Source organism: Crotalus tigris, unplaced genomic scaffold (assembly GCF_016545835.1).
Source record: "Crotalus tigris isolate CLP2741 ecotype Arizona unplaced genomic scaffold, ASM1654583v1 scf7180000018226.349013, whole genome shotgun sequence".
Taxonomy (NCBI): Eukaryota; Metazoa; Chordata; class Lepidosauria; order Squamata; family Viperidae; genus Crotalus; species Crotalus tigris.
This window is the reverse complement of record NW_024096892.1, coordinates 15,056-33,100: the sequence shown is the minus strand read 5'-3', so window position 1 is coordinate 33,100 and position 18,045 is coordinate 15,056. Positions and strand designations below refer to the sequence as shown.

Sequence of the window (18,045 nt, the reverse complement as noted above, 5' to 3'; positions counted from 1 at the left end):
TATCTGGAGAAGAACTAGATGTAGTAGATCACTACCTATACCTTGGCCAACAGATCTTAGTGGAAGGTGTTCCAATAAAGGAAATTGAATGGCATGTTAAATGTCGTTGGTAGGCATTCGGTAAGATAAGCACAATTTTCAAGAATAATCTCCCCCTATGCCTGAAGAAAGAAGTTTTTGATCAGTGGGTGCTACCTGCTCTAACATATGCCAGGGAAACATGGACACTAACTCACAATCGATTAAAAAAAGCTACAAGTGGTACAAAAAGCCATGGAAAGTTGCATGCTCGGCATTAAAAGACAAGATAGAAAGACCCGCCATGGATTAGAGAACCAATGAAAGTATCATCAAGAGAATAAAAGAATGGCCCCATTCTGGAAAAATGAGAATCTATCATCTGACCAGATCATTATTACCAAAATTCTAGAGTGTGCAAAAATGGATAGACTAACATTAGAAATGAAAGAAAAAGATGATTCAATTTATTTTAGAACTTAAGAAAAATTTTATCAATGGTTAGAGACATGTTAGAACTTGAAAAATTTAATATTTTAGAATAGATGACTGATTTTTAATCGAGTTCTAACTAACATTTTGATGATACGATTACTTTTCCTGATTTACTGGTTTTCATTTGTTACTTTTGATTGTTAGGATTTTTTTATTTTATTTTATTTTTTGTGTGATTTTATTAGTAGTGTTTATTTAATAGATCAACGTATTTATTTACTAATTATTTTTAATATGTTACAGTTTAAGCTTTGTTAAAAATGGTTGAATATGATACTCATTATTATGAACCGGACGGTTGCTTGTTTGTTGAAATATGTGATTGTACCTATCCTTATTTTACCCTAATCCCTTATTTCCTTCCCCTCCCCCTTTCCTTTTTACCCTTCCCTTAACCATACCTGTATTCTTCCTATTTTTCCTTACCTATATAAATTTAATAAAATTTTGTTTAAAAAAGAGAATAAAAGAATGGAAATAGAAACGGGCTGGTCACATAACAAGAAGAACTGATGGCAAGTGGACCAAGGCAGTCATAGAATGGATCCCAGTTGATAAAAAGCATCCATAAAAGAGACCTAAAACAAGATGGCTTGATGACATCAGCAAGTACTGCAGGCCCAGTTGGCAAAAGAAAGCTCAGGAAGTATGATTTCTATTGAAATTCATAAGAATGGTTGTTGATTGATTCTCTGGTTCAGTGTAGAATTGTTATTTCATTAGCAAAAGTATTCAGAAAATTCCTGTTGGCAGAAAGCATTTCTTATTCACTGAAGCTTCAATGGCATCATTTCAGAAAAGCTCCCAACTCTACGGAGATTTCTGAGTAACACAGGAAAAAGAATCAAACAATTATGTCTTCTCCCATTTACCCACTGGGAAAGCGGTATTGGATCATAAACTTCATCTTGGCAAAGGTTGGCTTGCAGAATCCATGCCTTTGTCTTATGCTTTGAGCCAAATTTTTAGATATCTTGGTATTAGAATTAATTTTAAAAACACTAATAGGAATGACCATTCAGTTACTGAAATGCAAAGGAATGTCATGAGCCTATCACAACCCAGGTAGATACCACTTTTTCCCTCCACCTATGTATGCATATATACAGTGGGGCTATGCATGCTGTAAAAATGATTCTAAAGAGATGATTTAGAATGTGAAGGACCACAACTGTGGTAGCATTTTAGAGCTGCCACATCTTTTTTTCAGGTTCATGTAGAATCCTGAAAAAAGCCATAAGTACTTTAGAGATGCTGTACTTCTGCACAGACCGAAACACTCTTTCAAATCATTTTACTACATTCATTCACAGCCCTAACAAATATATTTTCATAAGACTGATTTCCATGACTCTATACTATAATATTTTATGATCTTTATTTTTAATTTCAAGGATATAGATGATATTTAATTGGGTGAAGGCAATAAATAAAAATAAGATCACGTATTAAGACGACAGAGGCTTGAGGGAAACTTAACATTGCATCAGTTATATATAAATCAAATTGCTCCCTAATAGAACTCTATCATTGGTAAGTAGACAATTATAAACAAGATCTGCCATTTTGTAGTTCATTTCATGACAGCCAAGGCGTTGGATGGTACTTCAAGTAACCTAACTAGTTCCATATTCAGAAACAATTTAACACAGCATGCCATCATAACACGTTAAGTTGTTAACTTGTTATGTTTGTCTCTGTAAGTTTCCATCCCTACTATTTTTCCAGCTTACAGTTATCCAAATAAGTGTGCCAAGAATAAGATAGCTTGGATAACACAGTGTCAATCAGAACTTTTAATCAGGTCTAGATCCCTGTTTCACTATTAAAATATATTTTAATTAGACTTTGCTATAGCAGCAGATTTTGTTGGCATACTTTGAAAAGTATGATGAGTTGGAGGAGGAACTAAGTGGAATTCTTGAAAATCTAGAGATCTATATTCCATTCAATTTCTTTCTGAGGATGAGGAAGCTTATGATATAAATAAAGAAGTTGCTGGTATATCAAATAACAGAATCCATATTTTCAGCATTCCTTTCCAATGTATTTTGTTATTCTCTTGCTCAGAAAGACCATTGAGAGAAGCCATCTTGGTGAGTCTCTTGCTTGCTTTTCCTTGAGCACAGTGTTCATCATTTCCAGGAATTTTGGCTCTCTGTTAGACTGTACAGGAGACTTGAAGGAATGTGTATATAAATAGAAGTTTTGGAAGAACCTTGATAGTAAGATATTTCAGGCAAATATAGCTTTCTGTCTTAAAAAAAACTCCTCAGCGACTTTATGTAAAGAGAATTTTACTATCATTCAGTATGAGTTAATAATTAGAGAGTAAATAATCAGCCTTTGCAATGTCTTTAAATCAAATAGCCAATGAAGATAGGGAATGAATGGAATGGGGAAAAAAATAATCCTTTGCGTGAGTTTATGATAGATATTGGCTTAAGGCAATTAAAGAACACTAATTTAGTTTTAATAAGTTTCTAAGTGCCAAAAAGGGTTGTTAATCTGTTTTGGCAAAACGTACCATACAGTAACTAGTAAGAAATACATCAAAACAATGTAATGAATCTTGGATTTGATTCAGCAAGCATAGCTTAGATTTCAAGTCACCACATCCTAAACCTGTTTCAGACCTCTGGGACAGATCTTGACCATCTTGTTCTCTAGACTGGATTTATCTTTTCCACTTTTTTTGACCAGAATGTTTATCATTTTCATCAGCTTCATCTTTCTTTGAGATATTTGGAAGAATTTAATATTTTTATTCTTTTTGATATTATGATGTTTTAGTTTAATTCCTTTGTGGGATTTCTTCAATTATTAATTTTTTTGCCAAATCATTAATATCACTAGTCAGATGTTCTTTACTGGAGTTATTGGAAAAGAACTATAAACTTCAACTAACTGTCCTTATTTCACAGTTACGCATTTTGAGTATCATTATTTTTGCCAAAGCAGAGCTCTGCAATTCTGCCTGAAAATATTTTATCAGTGAGATTTCTGGATCCCATCCTGAAACAAGTTTGTTAGTGCCTACATGTTGTTTCCCCTAATATAGGAATGATCTGCAGTAGACAAGATTTTTTTTAGAGTAGAAAGGGCTTGTAACAGATTCTGAGGGCTTGTTTTTAGCTCATCTATTCTATTCTAGTAACTATTTTCTACTCCTTCTTGCACCTCACTCACTGAAAAAAATATTTGCCTAGCTACCAAGATCTTTGCCTTTCCAACTGAAGAAATCTCACTAACTAAATTGCTTGCTGTTTCATTTTGTACTAAGGTATATAAACAGAATAGCCCTATTGATCAATCAACTGGGGTCATCTCTAAGGCAATTTCTTCGTCCTAGCAGGTACTTGAATAATACCATGTGGAAAAATAAAATAATAATCTTTGACATGAAGAACTATGAAAAGAGAATGAGAGAGGGGTCCTTGGTGCTCTTTGAGCTTGCTTATTTTCTTGCAGATGTTTCATTACGCAAACTAGGTAACATCATCAGTGCCAGAGTAGATCAGTGACTAGCACTGATGATGTTACTTAGTTTGGGTAATGAAACATCTGCAAGAAAACAAACAAGCTCAGAGAGTACCAAGGACCCCTCATATCAACCCTGAGCTATAAATATTCTCCTTTATTAGAGAGTGAGAGAATATGGTTGATGTTGTTTAGCTTTGTGACATGGGCGGAATTAAATATATTATTAAATATATTATTGAAGTATATTATGATTTTATCATAAATCATATTTCAAATTAAATTAAAATACACTCTAATCTGCCAGTGTCCCAAAAACCAAGTACAATCCCATTTGTGTGCTATCAGAAAAAAAATGCACTGATGTGCTCATTCGCTCCTTTGACCGTGTACATCTGATTTGCTGATCCATCTATGAACTTCTTTCATGAAGGCAAAAATACAGGCAGCAGAACCAGAATGGCCACCATGGGTGCAACTGCTGCTATTCATTAGCAGAAGTTTCTGATCAATACTTAAAAGATTTCTACATTACTGAAGACTTATCAAATGAGGATTTTTTAATAGTACCTAAGCCAGGGGTCTTCAAACTTGGGCCTTTCATGACTTGTGGACTTCAACTCCCAGAATTCCTCAGCCAGCGTGCCTGGCTGAGGAATTCTGGGAGCTGAAGTCCACAAGTCATAAAAGGGCCACATTTGAAGACTCCTGCCCTAAGCTATTTAAAGGGTTAGTTGCTGGGCAAGCCATGGGTATGGAATGCATTTAAACTAATGTCTTACAATCTTGCGGTTATTATCTTACAGAGTTCTTCATTTTAAAAGTGAATTAATTGCTATTTCATATAGCTAAAGTGAAATAGTTATATAGCACCCAAATATATTCCCTCTAACCAATAGGTAAAGTAATGCAGTTTGAAGGCTAAATATTTTTTAAATAGCCCCATCTAAAATGATCTCCTGATATAAGCAAATAGAGTCAGATATTACATTCTATTTCTCCTTCTTGCATTCTTGGGAACTTTTATGTTTTGTCTAAATACAGGTAGTTGTCAACTTACAATCATGATTGAATCAAAATTTCTGTTGGTAAGTAAGATAGCTATTGTGAGTTTTGCCCTATTTTACAATCTTTCTGGACCCACTGTTAAGTGGATCACTGCAGTTGTTAACTTAGTAACATGTTTGTAAAGTGAATCTGCCTTCCCCATTGATTTTGCTTGTCAGAAGTTCACAAAAGGTGGTCACATGACCCCAAAATGCTGCAACTGTCATAAATATGAGTTAGTTGCCAAGGGTCCAAATTTTGATCACTTGACTGTGGAGATGCTGCAATGGTCGTAAGTGTGAAAAAACAATCATAAGTCACTTTTTCAGTGCCGTTGTAGCTTTGGTCACTAAATGAAAGATTGTAAATCAAGAATTACTGGTATTCAAAGAGCTCCTATAACAGTTCAATGTTATGTTTTTTAAAAGAATGAATCAACCACTCTTTGTTTCTTCATTTAATAACTCTCTGTGTACAGCCTGCTACAAACTGAAACCATCTCAATGTCTATAAACATCTATTTTGAATATATCCCCACAGGTTCTATTTTAAAACAGTGACTAAATGTATGCATTCCCTCACTTCGGTCTTCTCCTCTCATTCTCTGTACAATTTAGTTCTATTTTCTGTATGACTTGAAGAATTCAGGAGAATTTGAAAGTCTTTCATTTGGTCTTGTAATTTATTTCTCTAATAGAACTGGAAGAGCTAGTTCCCATGCTGTTGTTTCACATACAGTAGTATGACATTTCCCTTGATAATGCTGGCTACTGATGGGGTTGTGCTTGTATATAGAGTACATTATTGCCCATCCCTGAAAATATGTTATTTTCGCTGATCTGTACCAATTCCCAGCAGTTTACAATGTAGTCATCAAATACATTAAAGTAGTATTTTATTATAACATACTGGTAATAAAAATATGAATATATAAAAGTATTCAAATCAAAAGCAAATCAAAATAAACAAACGAACAAGTTTATGGTAGCATTACATAACTTAAAGGTTCTCCTAAAGAACTCTGCTTTCAATGGTTTATGAAAAATTAGTTAAGTGGAAGCTTACTGAATTTAAAATATGTTTAGAAGCCAGCAGAACACTAGTGTCACATAACTACTGAGGTTTCCAAGGGGTTTTCAAAGGCTGAATATATATAACATCAGTGGTTCATCATTCCTGTTTTCTAAAATAGTCTCAACATGCCTATGGAAGGGATGTCTATTACAAAGTTGCAATCTTCCTTTTTCTAATTTTCCAGTGGATGCCCCAGCTCCTCCCCTTTTAAAAATGGCAACAAAACTAGGCATTATGACATTAATTTAAATAGGATAACAATTTGGATAACAATTTGTACCAGGCTTAGATTATTCTTTTTCCTACATTTCCAATCGAATACAATCACCCATTTAGACCCATTAGTCATCAGTTTTCAGTTCCTGTGCTGAACAGTCCATTTTTTCAGTAATTAACTACTGATTGTAGAAGATAAGTAATCTCTAAACTGAATATAGTGTTAGACTACCAGTGCTCAGTCAAGCACACCAATGCTTTCTCTTTCAACTGCATATAATCCTACCTTCTTATAAGGATATAAGTATATGGTATAAGTATATAAAGGTATACTGTTAATGGCATAGGGTTTTCTGTTTGAACAGAAGGTTGGACTAGAAGACCTCCAAGGTCCCTTCCAACTCTGTTATTCTGTTATTCTTTTAAGAAGACCTCCATTCATTCGTTCATTCATTCATGCATGTATTCACATTCTATTTGTATTGTTCAGTTCCTTAATATTCCAGCTAGCTTAGTAGCTTCATACAGTACATATAATAAAAGCCAGCATTTACATACAATTCATATAGAATGTGTTTTCCCCCCAAGATTCATACAGCCTCTGCTCTGTTGGGGTTTCAAATGGTCCTGAAGACCTGGTTCATTGCCCAGGCTTTTGGCAAGCATAATTGAAGAACCCTGCCCCCCATTACACACACTTTCCCCCTTTGTTCCCATCTCATTTGGTCATTTCTGCCATCTTTATTTTGGGGGGGGGATCCTTATTTTAAATGTTGTTAACCATTTGTAAACCACCCGAAGTAACTAGAGTTGGGCAGCATATATATTTAACAAATTATTACTAGAACTTATTGTAATACATTTAATACTGTACATGCCATTTTGGGGGATCTAGAGTCTCAAGAAATTTCAGTCCAGAGTCCTTTAGTTATATAATGTTTAATTTTTCTTCAGTTCGTTCTTTTCATAATGAAACAACAATATTTCAGTCTTTTACTCTCAAGAAAGAAGAGCAATTCAAGAGCAATCCAAAAATAGCACAGTTAAAAGCTTGAACCTACTATTTCACTCTCTTAGAGAAAAAGAAGAAAGAAAAACATACTGTACTTGTTGCAAGTGAGAAGTCCCTTCAGGGGCAATTATGTTTTAGCTACTCTGAGGCATTGTATTTTACATACATTCTTGCAGCAATTCTAATGGTATCAAATGTCGGTCTTGCCAAACAGATATCCATAACGGCTAAAAATTCTTAGTTGAACAGAAAGCAGTTTGTTTCACAAAATAACAAAAAGGCATTTAACAAAATACACATGATAAATGTGCACCGCTCCTGCAGGCACAACCATAAATATGGACTAGGAAAAAAAATTACTTTAATGAAGCTGTGTCGTTAAAGCAGAAATGCATGTCATTTTTAGAAATGCACAAGTTGTCGGACTACTCATATATAAAGGATAGCCAGAAAAAAAGATTTTAAAGGATAGTTTTTAAAAACCTGATTATGTGAGTTGTCATTCTAATTTTTTTCAACAGATATAGACACATTTTTACTTCACAAAAATGCATCAAGTATAACTGGGTAAAATATTCTTAAATTAGGTTAGGGTCTTTAATGCGAGCTGGGACTTGTCCATCAAATAAAGCTTTGCATCTTAACAGATCAACATTTCTCTTCACATCACCACAAATAATTCCTCAAAATCACTATTTTGGACATGAAATATATCTCAGTCTTCCTGTCTATGTTAGAGTTAAAACTCACAGTATTCTCTGGTTTGAATACCAGCAACTCTGCAGTCTGTCCTTTCTAAAACAGATTTCCAAGTCATTTGGACAATAAGAGGCTACCAGCAGGTTTGTAAATTGGGAGCAACCTTAAGTCAGCAGAGTTTTATTGAGATAGAATTATCTTAAGTATGACATTGATAGAAGATCTCAAAGAGGTGATTTTATTAGCTGGCTTTAGACTAAGTAGCCTGTAATACTGGAGCACTTTATGAGCTACAACATATGATTATATAGCACACCCATACGTACACATGCATATTCACACACACGGCTCATCCTCATACTATAATCTTATCTTCAATCAAAGTTAAAGCTCAGAACAGAGTTCAAAAGGCAAGAACACAATCTTGTGATAAAGCTACTGTTCTAACTTCTGGAGTTGCTGCCTCAGCACCAAAGCTGGGTTAGTCACATACAAGTTAAACAACTGCAAGATGCCATATAGGAATTTGCATTCCTGTTTAAGCAGCTGTGTACTGGAAGTCTTTAAGAAGAGACTGGACAGCCATTTGTCCAAAATGGTGTAGGGTTTCCTGCCTGAGCAGGGGGTTGGACTCGATGACCTCCAAGGTCCCTTCCAACTTTATTATTGTTATTATTATTACTGCCTCTTTTCCACCAACACAACTCACTAATTTTTAGCAACTGATATCTGAGGAATGTATGTGCGTGCACAATTATGTTCTCTGAAGGACTGATGATTAAATGCCCTCAAGTTGTGGTCAACTCTTGGTGACTACATAGATTTTCTTTATGATATTCTGTTCCTAACCTGGTCTCTCAGCAACACCGATGATGCATTCATTACGGTAACTGAGTCTATCCACCTTGCTGCTGGTTGTCCTTTTCTCTTTCCTTCCACTTTTCCCAGCATTAGAGTCCATTATATTCCACCCTATTAGTCTCAATCCTACAAGCTGCTTCTTTCTAGTTGTCACTATTCAGTAAAGGGAGCAGCTTCTAGTCTGTGAAAAGACATTGTCCTGTAAAGTTTACAGTGCTATCATACTCATCAGCAATATTCCTCTTGGAGGAAGAAAGCAAATGACTTTGATAAAAGCAGATAATATAAAAGCCAGAGCTGGCTCTGCCTTGCAATGTTCAGCTAACTATAACAGCGTGCTACTCTCTAGTGCACATGTTATTCTCTATTAAGCAGACAATTCCTATCCAGGTCATTTAATTTGGTTTAAAATTTCATTATTTTCATTCATCTCCAATTACCGCAACAGTTTTGAAAGCAGATACATGATTTCAGGATAACACTGACTTCTTTGGCTGGCAAGGAACCAAATTATGAAACTATGTGTCCATGTCATTTGTTTGGAATGGTTTATCCCACTCCTCAGTTCTTTAGTTGGATCTTGTCAACTCCTGGGCCATTAATTTTGCAGAAGAGCCCACATTAGACAGAGCACCTTTCATCTTCAAGTCATTTGAATGATGCACAGTTCACTGTTCAGCCATGCTGTCACCAAGAGAAGACTTATCTTTTTAGGAGATATTCCTTACATTTTACTTTGGAAGTAGCTACGAGATCTCCAAACATCTCCTGGGAAGCATATGTCATGTATACAAATCCATCTTCATCTTTGTAATCTCGGTATACTTCGGCCAGAGTTAAAGACATACTGGCTAAACTCTTGTTGTTTATCAGTAGGTAGAAAGCTTGAGTAGCACTCAATGCCATTCTGCTTCTGGATTAACAAAGAAAATAGACATATTTCTAAAATGTGCAAATTCCTTCATAGTATATAGAGAGTAGAGATATTGTTCTTTGAAATAGAGGTAAGGAAGAAGATGGATTTTTAAGTTGTCCAGACTATCCAAGAAAAGATACATATTGCATTTTTCTGGGATAAGTTTTACAGTGTTTAGTGTAGGGGTGTTTTTTTACATTTATTATTAAAATTAGTATTTGTTTATTTTTGTTTACTTCACGTCAGTTTTTGACTCCTTCTGACTGCCTGGGCAAATTATGAAACTGCAGTTTTCTTGGCAACGTTTTTCAGAAATGGTGGGCCTTTGCCTCCTTCCTAGAGCTGAGACAGCAACTGGCATTAAAGTCTCCCAGCTGGCTCTGTGCTTAAATCAGAACTAGAACTCACAGGCTCCTGGCTTCTAGCCAGATGCGTTAACCACTACATCAAATTGGCTCTCAGATATTTATTTAGCTTGCTTGTCATTAAGGCATTTATTATAGGTATTTAGATTCCATAGTGAGCACGGTACAGAAGGTTACAAACAGCAAAGGTAATTCAGCTTGTTCCTAGAGTGTAGAGACTAGGAAAGGTTGAGGGTGGAGTTCCTTACCATTTTTCACTAATCTCACTTAATTTTATCTTGCTGTTTAAATGCACTCTATTTTTTCATGTAGCCACAAAACACATTATTTTTTTAAAAATACAGTGTACTTCCTAATCAATTGGATGAATGAAGATTAAATATTCTGAGTACAAGCCATAGCTCTATTTGTGTAATTCTATTGGGCAACACATATTGGATAAGTCTATGACCTTGAAAATGGCAGTTAATAAGCATTCCAAGTTTCTGTAATCTCACTTTGTATGTTCTGCCTTATTTCACTTACCTATAAGAGATTCTAATCAATTTTGATATCAGTAATAGTCACAGGAGCTTAAAGAGGTCTTGAAGCAGTAGGGCTGAGATAAAAATAATGTTATGCAAATAGTTCTGCAGACCTGAAGGCTTTTTGGATTTATACTTCTTAAGTGTCCTCGCCAGCCCATAGCAAGCAATTTTTAAAAAGAAGCAAAATTTGAAAGTAAATTACTAGAGGGAATGAATAAATAATCCATTTTTCCAAATCAAAAATTCCTAGTTACATCCTGGATTCTGAAGAATAAAATTTCAATATTTATTTCAAGATGTACATATGAGTTTAGGATAGCTTTACCTAAATCAGTATTTTCCCTATATGTTGGGCCAATGTCAGTATTGGAATTGAAAGCTGAATATGTCTGGACTGCATAGGACTGAGGAACACTATCTGAGAATAAAAATAGATTGAGATACATTGAAAGCTAATAGCTGCATAATTTTTAAAATTATACCTTGGTTATTTTTTGTACAAAACTCTTCTTGGATGAATACATGATTGAAACAGTCTAGGAACTTTAAAAAAAAAACAGGAGGAGGGAAAAAGGTGGGACTGTATTAATCTAGCATTTTCTCACCATAACTTTGTGCAAATAATGAGGAATATTTTGCAAGAGAGCTCAAACGACTGAATCTCATCAAAGCAATGGGAGAAAAGTCACATAAAGGTGTTGGATAATTGAAGCCATATTACTGCAAAGTTCCCAAGTTTTTTTTTTTTTAGAAGCCCCCATAGCAAAAATAGACAGGCAAGGAAAGGGGTGTGCACAGAAGCATTGACAGCTGACAAATAATAAATAGCCTATCTGTGGCTTGCTACATACCTAATGATGGTTATAAACTGTGTCATAGTTAACTCTTGTGGCACAAGAAACTTTGTTTTGTCCAACAGGGGGAGGTATTTTTCTTTCTGATATCTCTCGACAATTACCTGATGCAAAAGAAGAAAGCACGACATGTTTAAAAGCAATGTGGGAAGCAGGACAGGCTACCAATGGAAACATCTACTCCTCCTATCAGCAGGAGACAATCCTAAACACACTTATTGTTATCTACAGAACCTAATGAAGTCAGCGATACCGCTAGCCCAAAAAAAAACCCTGCCCTACTCAGGTACATTTTTTAAAAAAAAAAACTAGTTCAGGGGTCGGCAACCTTGACAACTTGTGGACTTCAGCTCCCAGAATTTTTCAGCCAGCATAGCTGGCTGAGGAATTCTGGGAGCTGAAGTCCACAAGTTGTCAAGGTTACAGACTCTTGAACTAGGCAAATGCCAGGGGCATTTAAACACAGAAGAGAAGGGAACGAAGAGAGAGGCTTACGGGCACTTTTGTCGGGAACTTCCCACGAATGCCTGCCACTTCTTCCACTCGGGTGGCTGTGAAAAAAAAAAAAAAGACAAGACGATCCATTAGTTTTCCTAACGCGCTGTTGAGGTGAAAGGCCTCTCCTCCCGAGGCAGCAGGTAGCGGATTTCAGACGGTCAGCCCCGCAAAGCCCAGCCACCTCCACGGAGCAGCGAATACAGGTCAAATCCCCGGAGGCGTTTTTCCTTTTCTCGCTGCCGAAGAGCGGTGGAAAGTCCCCAAAGCTCCCGACGGGGGCTTTGGAGCAACCCCCATTCCCGATCACAGAGAAAAATCGTCCCACGGAGCTGAGTGGTTTCCTCCCCAGTTTAGGGGAAAGAAGCCCACAGCCTGATTTTCCAACCAGGAAATTTCCCGCTTTCCCCCACTTACCAAAACTTTTTCTTTGCTTGAACGGCCTGGAGGGCTGGCAGTTATGCTGTAAAGGTTGCATTTCCCCCGCCCCCCCCCCTTCCCGCTTTTCAAAAGAGGCTGTCTAGGAGGAGGAAATAATAAAAAAAAAACTACACGCACTTCTTCGGCCCCGCAACAGCTGCACTCTGAGTCTACAGCCGTGCAGAAGAGCCCCCTTTTTAACGACCGGCTTGCGACATCCACGTCACTCTTTGCCCCCAGGCGTCTCTCTCACTCACTCACACACACACACACACACACGCCGCCACTGTGGCCGAGATGAAAAATGGAAAGGTGGGTGTTGGAGACCTAAACAAACAAACAAACAAAAAAAAACGACACTCGGCACGAGTGGGCCTGCAGGCTGGCAAACCCCACCTTTTCTCTGGTCCAGGGTGGCCCACGCGCAATCTTTGTCTCCCTGCAAAGCTTGGGAGTCGCTGTGAGAGAAAGCTATTCGCTAATAATAACGATCATAAACAGTTCGCAGTTTATGATTTTCTCTGGAGTGGAGGATCTATTTTAGACCGGTTTTTTTTGTTGTTGCTGTTTTGTTTTGTTTTGCCGTGGGAACGGTTCCTGTCCACTCTGCACCCGGGAAGTACTTTTCGGGTGATGTAAACATCAAGATGAGCGCCTGACACACACACACACACACACACACACATCCATTGAGATGGGTTGAACATATAAACCTTATGACTTCCGTCTCTAGTTACAGAGGGGTAAATCAGCTGTTCGGGGATGGTGGTGGCTTTAGTCGGTTCATCTCCTGAGTGCTGGGATGGCGCCCAGAGAATCTGTTTGCTGCTGTCCACCGCAAAATCATCTCCACTCAAGTTTCCCAACTTTGTGTATCTGTGGACCGAGTGAGCTGTGTAATAGTCTGTCACACGGACACAGCTGGGTAACCTGGGGTCATAAAAATAACTTTTATTTTAAAGGCAATAGTTATTTATCTCGCAGGGTTCCTACAAGAGCTGTATTGTTCAGGGGGGTGTAATTTCATCTGTTGTGGCTGCAGTCCCAGCTGCATTGCTAATTCAGGTTAATTATAGCACTTGATCTGCGCTGAGGAAAGCCCTCTTGAGTCTAGTGGCATAGCAAGTAAATACAGGATTGCACCCTTAACGATTGAAAGTTGTTGATAAGCTGGTAATTGGCCTGCTGGTATCTGGGGCTGCCCCTTCGTAGGACCTTTCATTACCAGGTAGATTTTGCCAGATGTTAGCCAAACTTCAGTTTCACCTCCTTGCAGTATGCTGATAAACTGCTTGGCAATGAATGGGAGTAGACTAGACTGGCTCAGGAATTCTGGGAGTTGAAGTCCACCAGTCATAAAAGAGCCAAGGTTGCCTACCCCTGGACTAGACAGATGTTTCAACCACAAACCATGAAGTTCATCTTCACCTGGTGCTGACCAGTTCTTGATTTTCTTTGCTTCTTTCTCCACTATTTCTGCTGTGATTGCAAGTTCTCTCATTTCATTTCAACTTTTTTTTTAATTCTCATCCACTTCCTTTATCCAAGCTTCTTCTTGTATTTCTTTGGGTTGTCCCACAGCTGTACCCAGAATCTACTGGGGTTTTTTTTTCCTTTGGCAAGCATTGACAGGTTCAGTGCAGTCTCTGCATTGATGGATTGATAGAAACATTTCTGATTCAACTGAATTTGGAGATTCTGCCTATGGTGTGCAATTCAAGGTTTGTAACTGCTGATCTTTTGGTTATAGTTGTTATTTCTAGTTTTACTACCCAGTCCCATCAGGAGCTCATTAGAGAGTTGGCCTAATCTTATGAAGATGGAAAGGTGAAATAAACCTGGGTGTAGACTGTTTAAATATGACATTCAGCTCCTGATAATTAGTCCGTGTACCATATCAGTTAACACAGAGACAGAGTAGAACACTGTCGCATCCCACAAGATAAAAGCTGAGAAAAAAACAGTAATTCCCCAATATGCCTATCTGAAACCTACCCTAGTGATAGGAACAGAACTGCAACAAAACCGTGTTCCCAAACATCAATTCTTGAAAATGGTCCAGATGATGTCAGAAGATGTCGAGATATATGCAAGCACAAGCAGAGACAGATTACCCCATTGTACCCTCTACAAGACCATCCAACAGAGCAACTAAAACTGGCCTGAAACAGCTCTAGATCAATTTCATCCAGAAATGCTTGGAGTTGTTCTACCAACAATTCTGTTGGCTGAAATTTAGAACAGTGAGTAGGTTTTATTTGGCTTTAGCAACACTACAGCAGTTTTAAAGCATCTTGCTTCTTAGGTTTCATTTTATTTTGAGAAATAATGCAGTGTGCTGTTTTATCAGAAAAGGGTAATGATAACATACATCATATATGCATGTATTGCACTAGGAAAAGTAAATCTCATAGAAATCAATGAGTCAATCTGAATGCTTACTTTCAATTTTGGCATTCAAATTGCCAACATTATTTCTGGAGATTATAACTCATTGTATGTTGCCTTTTGTGATCTTACAGATACGCTGAACAGCAACTCCCATTGCCTGAATTAGGACTGGAATTGTATTACAGTTTGGGGAAGGCCATTAGCCTTGAGTTAATGTTCAATGTCTTTTATTTATTCAAGTGTGTGTCTGCTGTGTCACTTCGTGGCACTTTCCTAAGCTGCATGATTCTATTTCTTATATTTCTTTCAGCCTCCTTTACTTTCTGACATTAATGCAACCGTCTCACTGTTGCATTAATGTTTCCTGTTCAACTGAACTTAACATTTGAAGCATCCTCTCTTTTGGTGCATTCTTTCTTAGAATCTCTCTCAAACCATTTGTAATCATAGAAGCAACCCTGGATTATTTTTCCACACAAAAAGTCTGATACTTTTTTCAGGAATTTGCAAGTTATGCCATCACTCCACTTATCAGACTGGGTCTAGAATTACACGATGTAATTACTTTAAAATGTGTCTTGCATGCACGCAGTACTGAACAAAATGTTCCACAGAGATTTTCTGGAAGGCAACATTTCTGGTCTAGTAATGTAGCCTTCTCCAAACTTGTAATAGCAAAATAGGAAGTTTAACTGGCACTGCCTTGAAGAACTCAAGATTGTACAGAATATGTTCTTCACTGGGAGAGCTTCTCAGTCTTTTGAGGAGTTATGACAAATATTATGGGAAGCACTGAAGGTATGAAATAATGGTGTATCTTCCTGGATGTAGCAGAATTTATTCTAGGGGGTTGAGGGTGGTGAGAAATATAAGAGATTAACGTTATGATCTTATTCAGGAATGAAACAATAATAAAGGCAGTCAGCTGGGTTGGGTGGGTACTCTTAATATACCATCATTCCATGGGTTTCATTTCCAGGTTTCATTTCCAAATTTTCCCTGTCCTTCCCAAAACACAGGAATGAACACAAGAGTAGTTCCCAAGAATAGTTGTGAGTTGAAGGCAGAACGATTGATCACTGAACTAAATCTACTTCCTCAATATCATTCCCAACGTGGTCAGTTTCGAAGTGACCAAAGGCTAGAGATCACGGCAACAACAGAGCAGGATCAGAACTCTGTTGAGGATTTTTGAAAAAGATAGGTATCATGGTTCCGATAGATGAAACCGGTAAAAGAACTTCAAGGCAAGGATTTTTCCTTAAAGAACATTTTATTAGGAAACAAAGTATCAGCACTTACATAGTTGAACCCAAGAATGAGATTCCCTCCCCCCAGATAGAAAGTAACAAATTGAAATTCCCACCCCACAAAAGCTATCATAAATCACATTCCCTAATTAGTGCAAAACGTGGGCTTTTCCCTCCAGCCCCTCAGCCCGCCAAAACTGTATGAGACAATATCCTTGATTTCCCATGCTTCTACATTGTTATAGCTAGCTAAACTCTCAGGCATTAACCCCATCCCCCCTTCTACATCTGAATTCTAAGAGAATAGAAAAAGGCACATTAAAAGCAAAAGTAAAATGGCTGCTGATTCTCAGTTGTCAGAGTGTTGACATCCATTGTCACAGCGTTGACAATAGGTTGGATTGGAGTCTTTTGTTCTAATATTGAGGGCATTTATTTTCTAAAATAGCCCAAGTCTTCTCTGGAGTTTTGGCTTCATCCACCTCATTACTTTTCAAGGGAAATTTTTTTCTAGTTGTTTTTTCTAGTTTTTTTTCTAGTCTAAAGATACAAAGGATGGACTCTTTGCAATGACATGCAAATCTTGTAAAATATAATTAGGACAATAATAGGAATATGTGTGATCAAAGCAGAAGATGCTCATTCATTTTTTTCATAATTAAGTTTCTCACCTAAAATTTAACTAACTTATCAAGTCATAAAACCATTATTTATTTATTTATTCATTTTACCAGAAATTAGCAGTGCTTCACAAATAGCTTGAGAGCACTAGGACCTCATGACCCAGCCTGGCACTGCTTCCTGGGGGTTGTCTTGTTACACATGGGGCAGCTCTGGGGCTGGGTTTGGGCAGAACAGGGAGGGGAGTCACTGCTGCCTCTTGGGGATGGGGGTCCCCACCCTTCCCTTTTGCTGGGGCCATCAGGGGTGTGATGGTGGGCAGGAGGCTCATACCGTGTGTGCAGTGGACCTGGAGGATGAAGTTGGATGGCAGGGGGCGAACAGGCAAGGGCCATGGCATGGCAGTGAGGTGCCGGGCTGGGATGGGCCAGTGCCAGAGTGTGGGGACAGGTCTCTCACCATCTCCAGGTGGCCCCGTGAGCCAAATCTGGGCCCATTGCAGGCTGGATCCAGCCTGCAGGCCTTGAGTTTGACACGTCTGTTCTAGGTTGTTCATCTGGACCTGTAGCAGGTCAGACTGCGATGGATGATTAGAAGTGTCATCTGAATCATCTAGATATGAATTAGGAATTTTACTAATTTAAAAAACAACAACAACAAACATTTCTTTGAAATTGGCAAATTCACTTCCAGGAATAAGAACCCAGATGCATACAGTAAATGAGTATGAAAAAGTAAGTTTGTATGTATGTAGTGTCACCCCTGTAGGGACCGCTTAAGTCCTGGCCCTTCCAACCTCCCCTCCAAGTGGCTACCAGCCCAAAGAGCTTTCTCACATTGGTGCCTTTGCCTAACAGGGCATGTAACATGGTGGTATTCATTCACGATTGGCAGCCATGCACATGGGGTGGTGATGGTTGCTCTCTCTCGATGGTGACTCACTTGGAATGATGGTGGTTGATCTCAGGCAATAAGAATTTAAAGGGAAGGTGGTAGTCAATCTCTAATGACAACAACTTGCCCAGAACGATGTTAATCAGCCTCTGGTGACGGCAACTTGCCTAGAACAATGGCGATCGTCTCTGGTGGCAACTTGCTTAAAGCAATGGTAGCCAATCTCTAGTGGCAATAACTTGCCCAGAACAATGGCAATTAGTCTCTGGTGACAGCAATTTGCCTAAAACAATGGCAGCCAGTCTCTGGTGGCAGCAACTTGCCCAGGACGATGTTAATCCGTCTTTGATGACAACAACTTGCCTAGAATGATGGCAACCAATTTCTGACACTAGCAGAGGCCTCCCTTG

At 38.0% G+C, this 18,045-nt stretch overlaps 1 protein-coding gene across 1 annotated transcript; it reads right to left on the bottom strand.

Moving 5' to 3' along the window:
* Positions 1–7,253: 7,253 nt before the first annotated feature.
* MAP1LC3C (microtubule associated protein 1 light chain 3 gamma) lies at positions 7,254–12,725 on the bottom strand. Its single transcript, XM_039349097.1, has 4 exons — positions 12,477–12,725; positions 12,060–12,115; positions 11,562–11,668; positions 7,254–9,815 (listed from the first exon to the last, which is right to left on the bottom strand). Exons 1-4 carry the CDS (start codon positions 12,535–12,537, stop codon positions 9,605–9,607), a joined length of 435 nt encoding a protein of 144 aa, XP_039205031.1. The 5' UTR covers positions 12,538–12,725; the 3' UTR covers positions 7,254–9,604.
* Between the last annotated feature and the right edge of the window lie 5,320 nt (positions 12,726–18,045).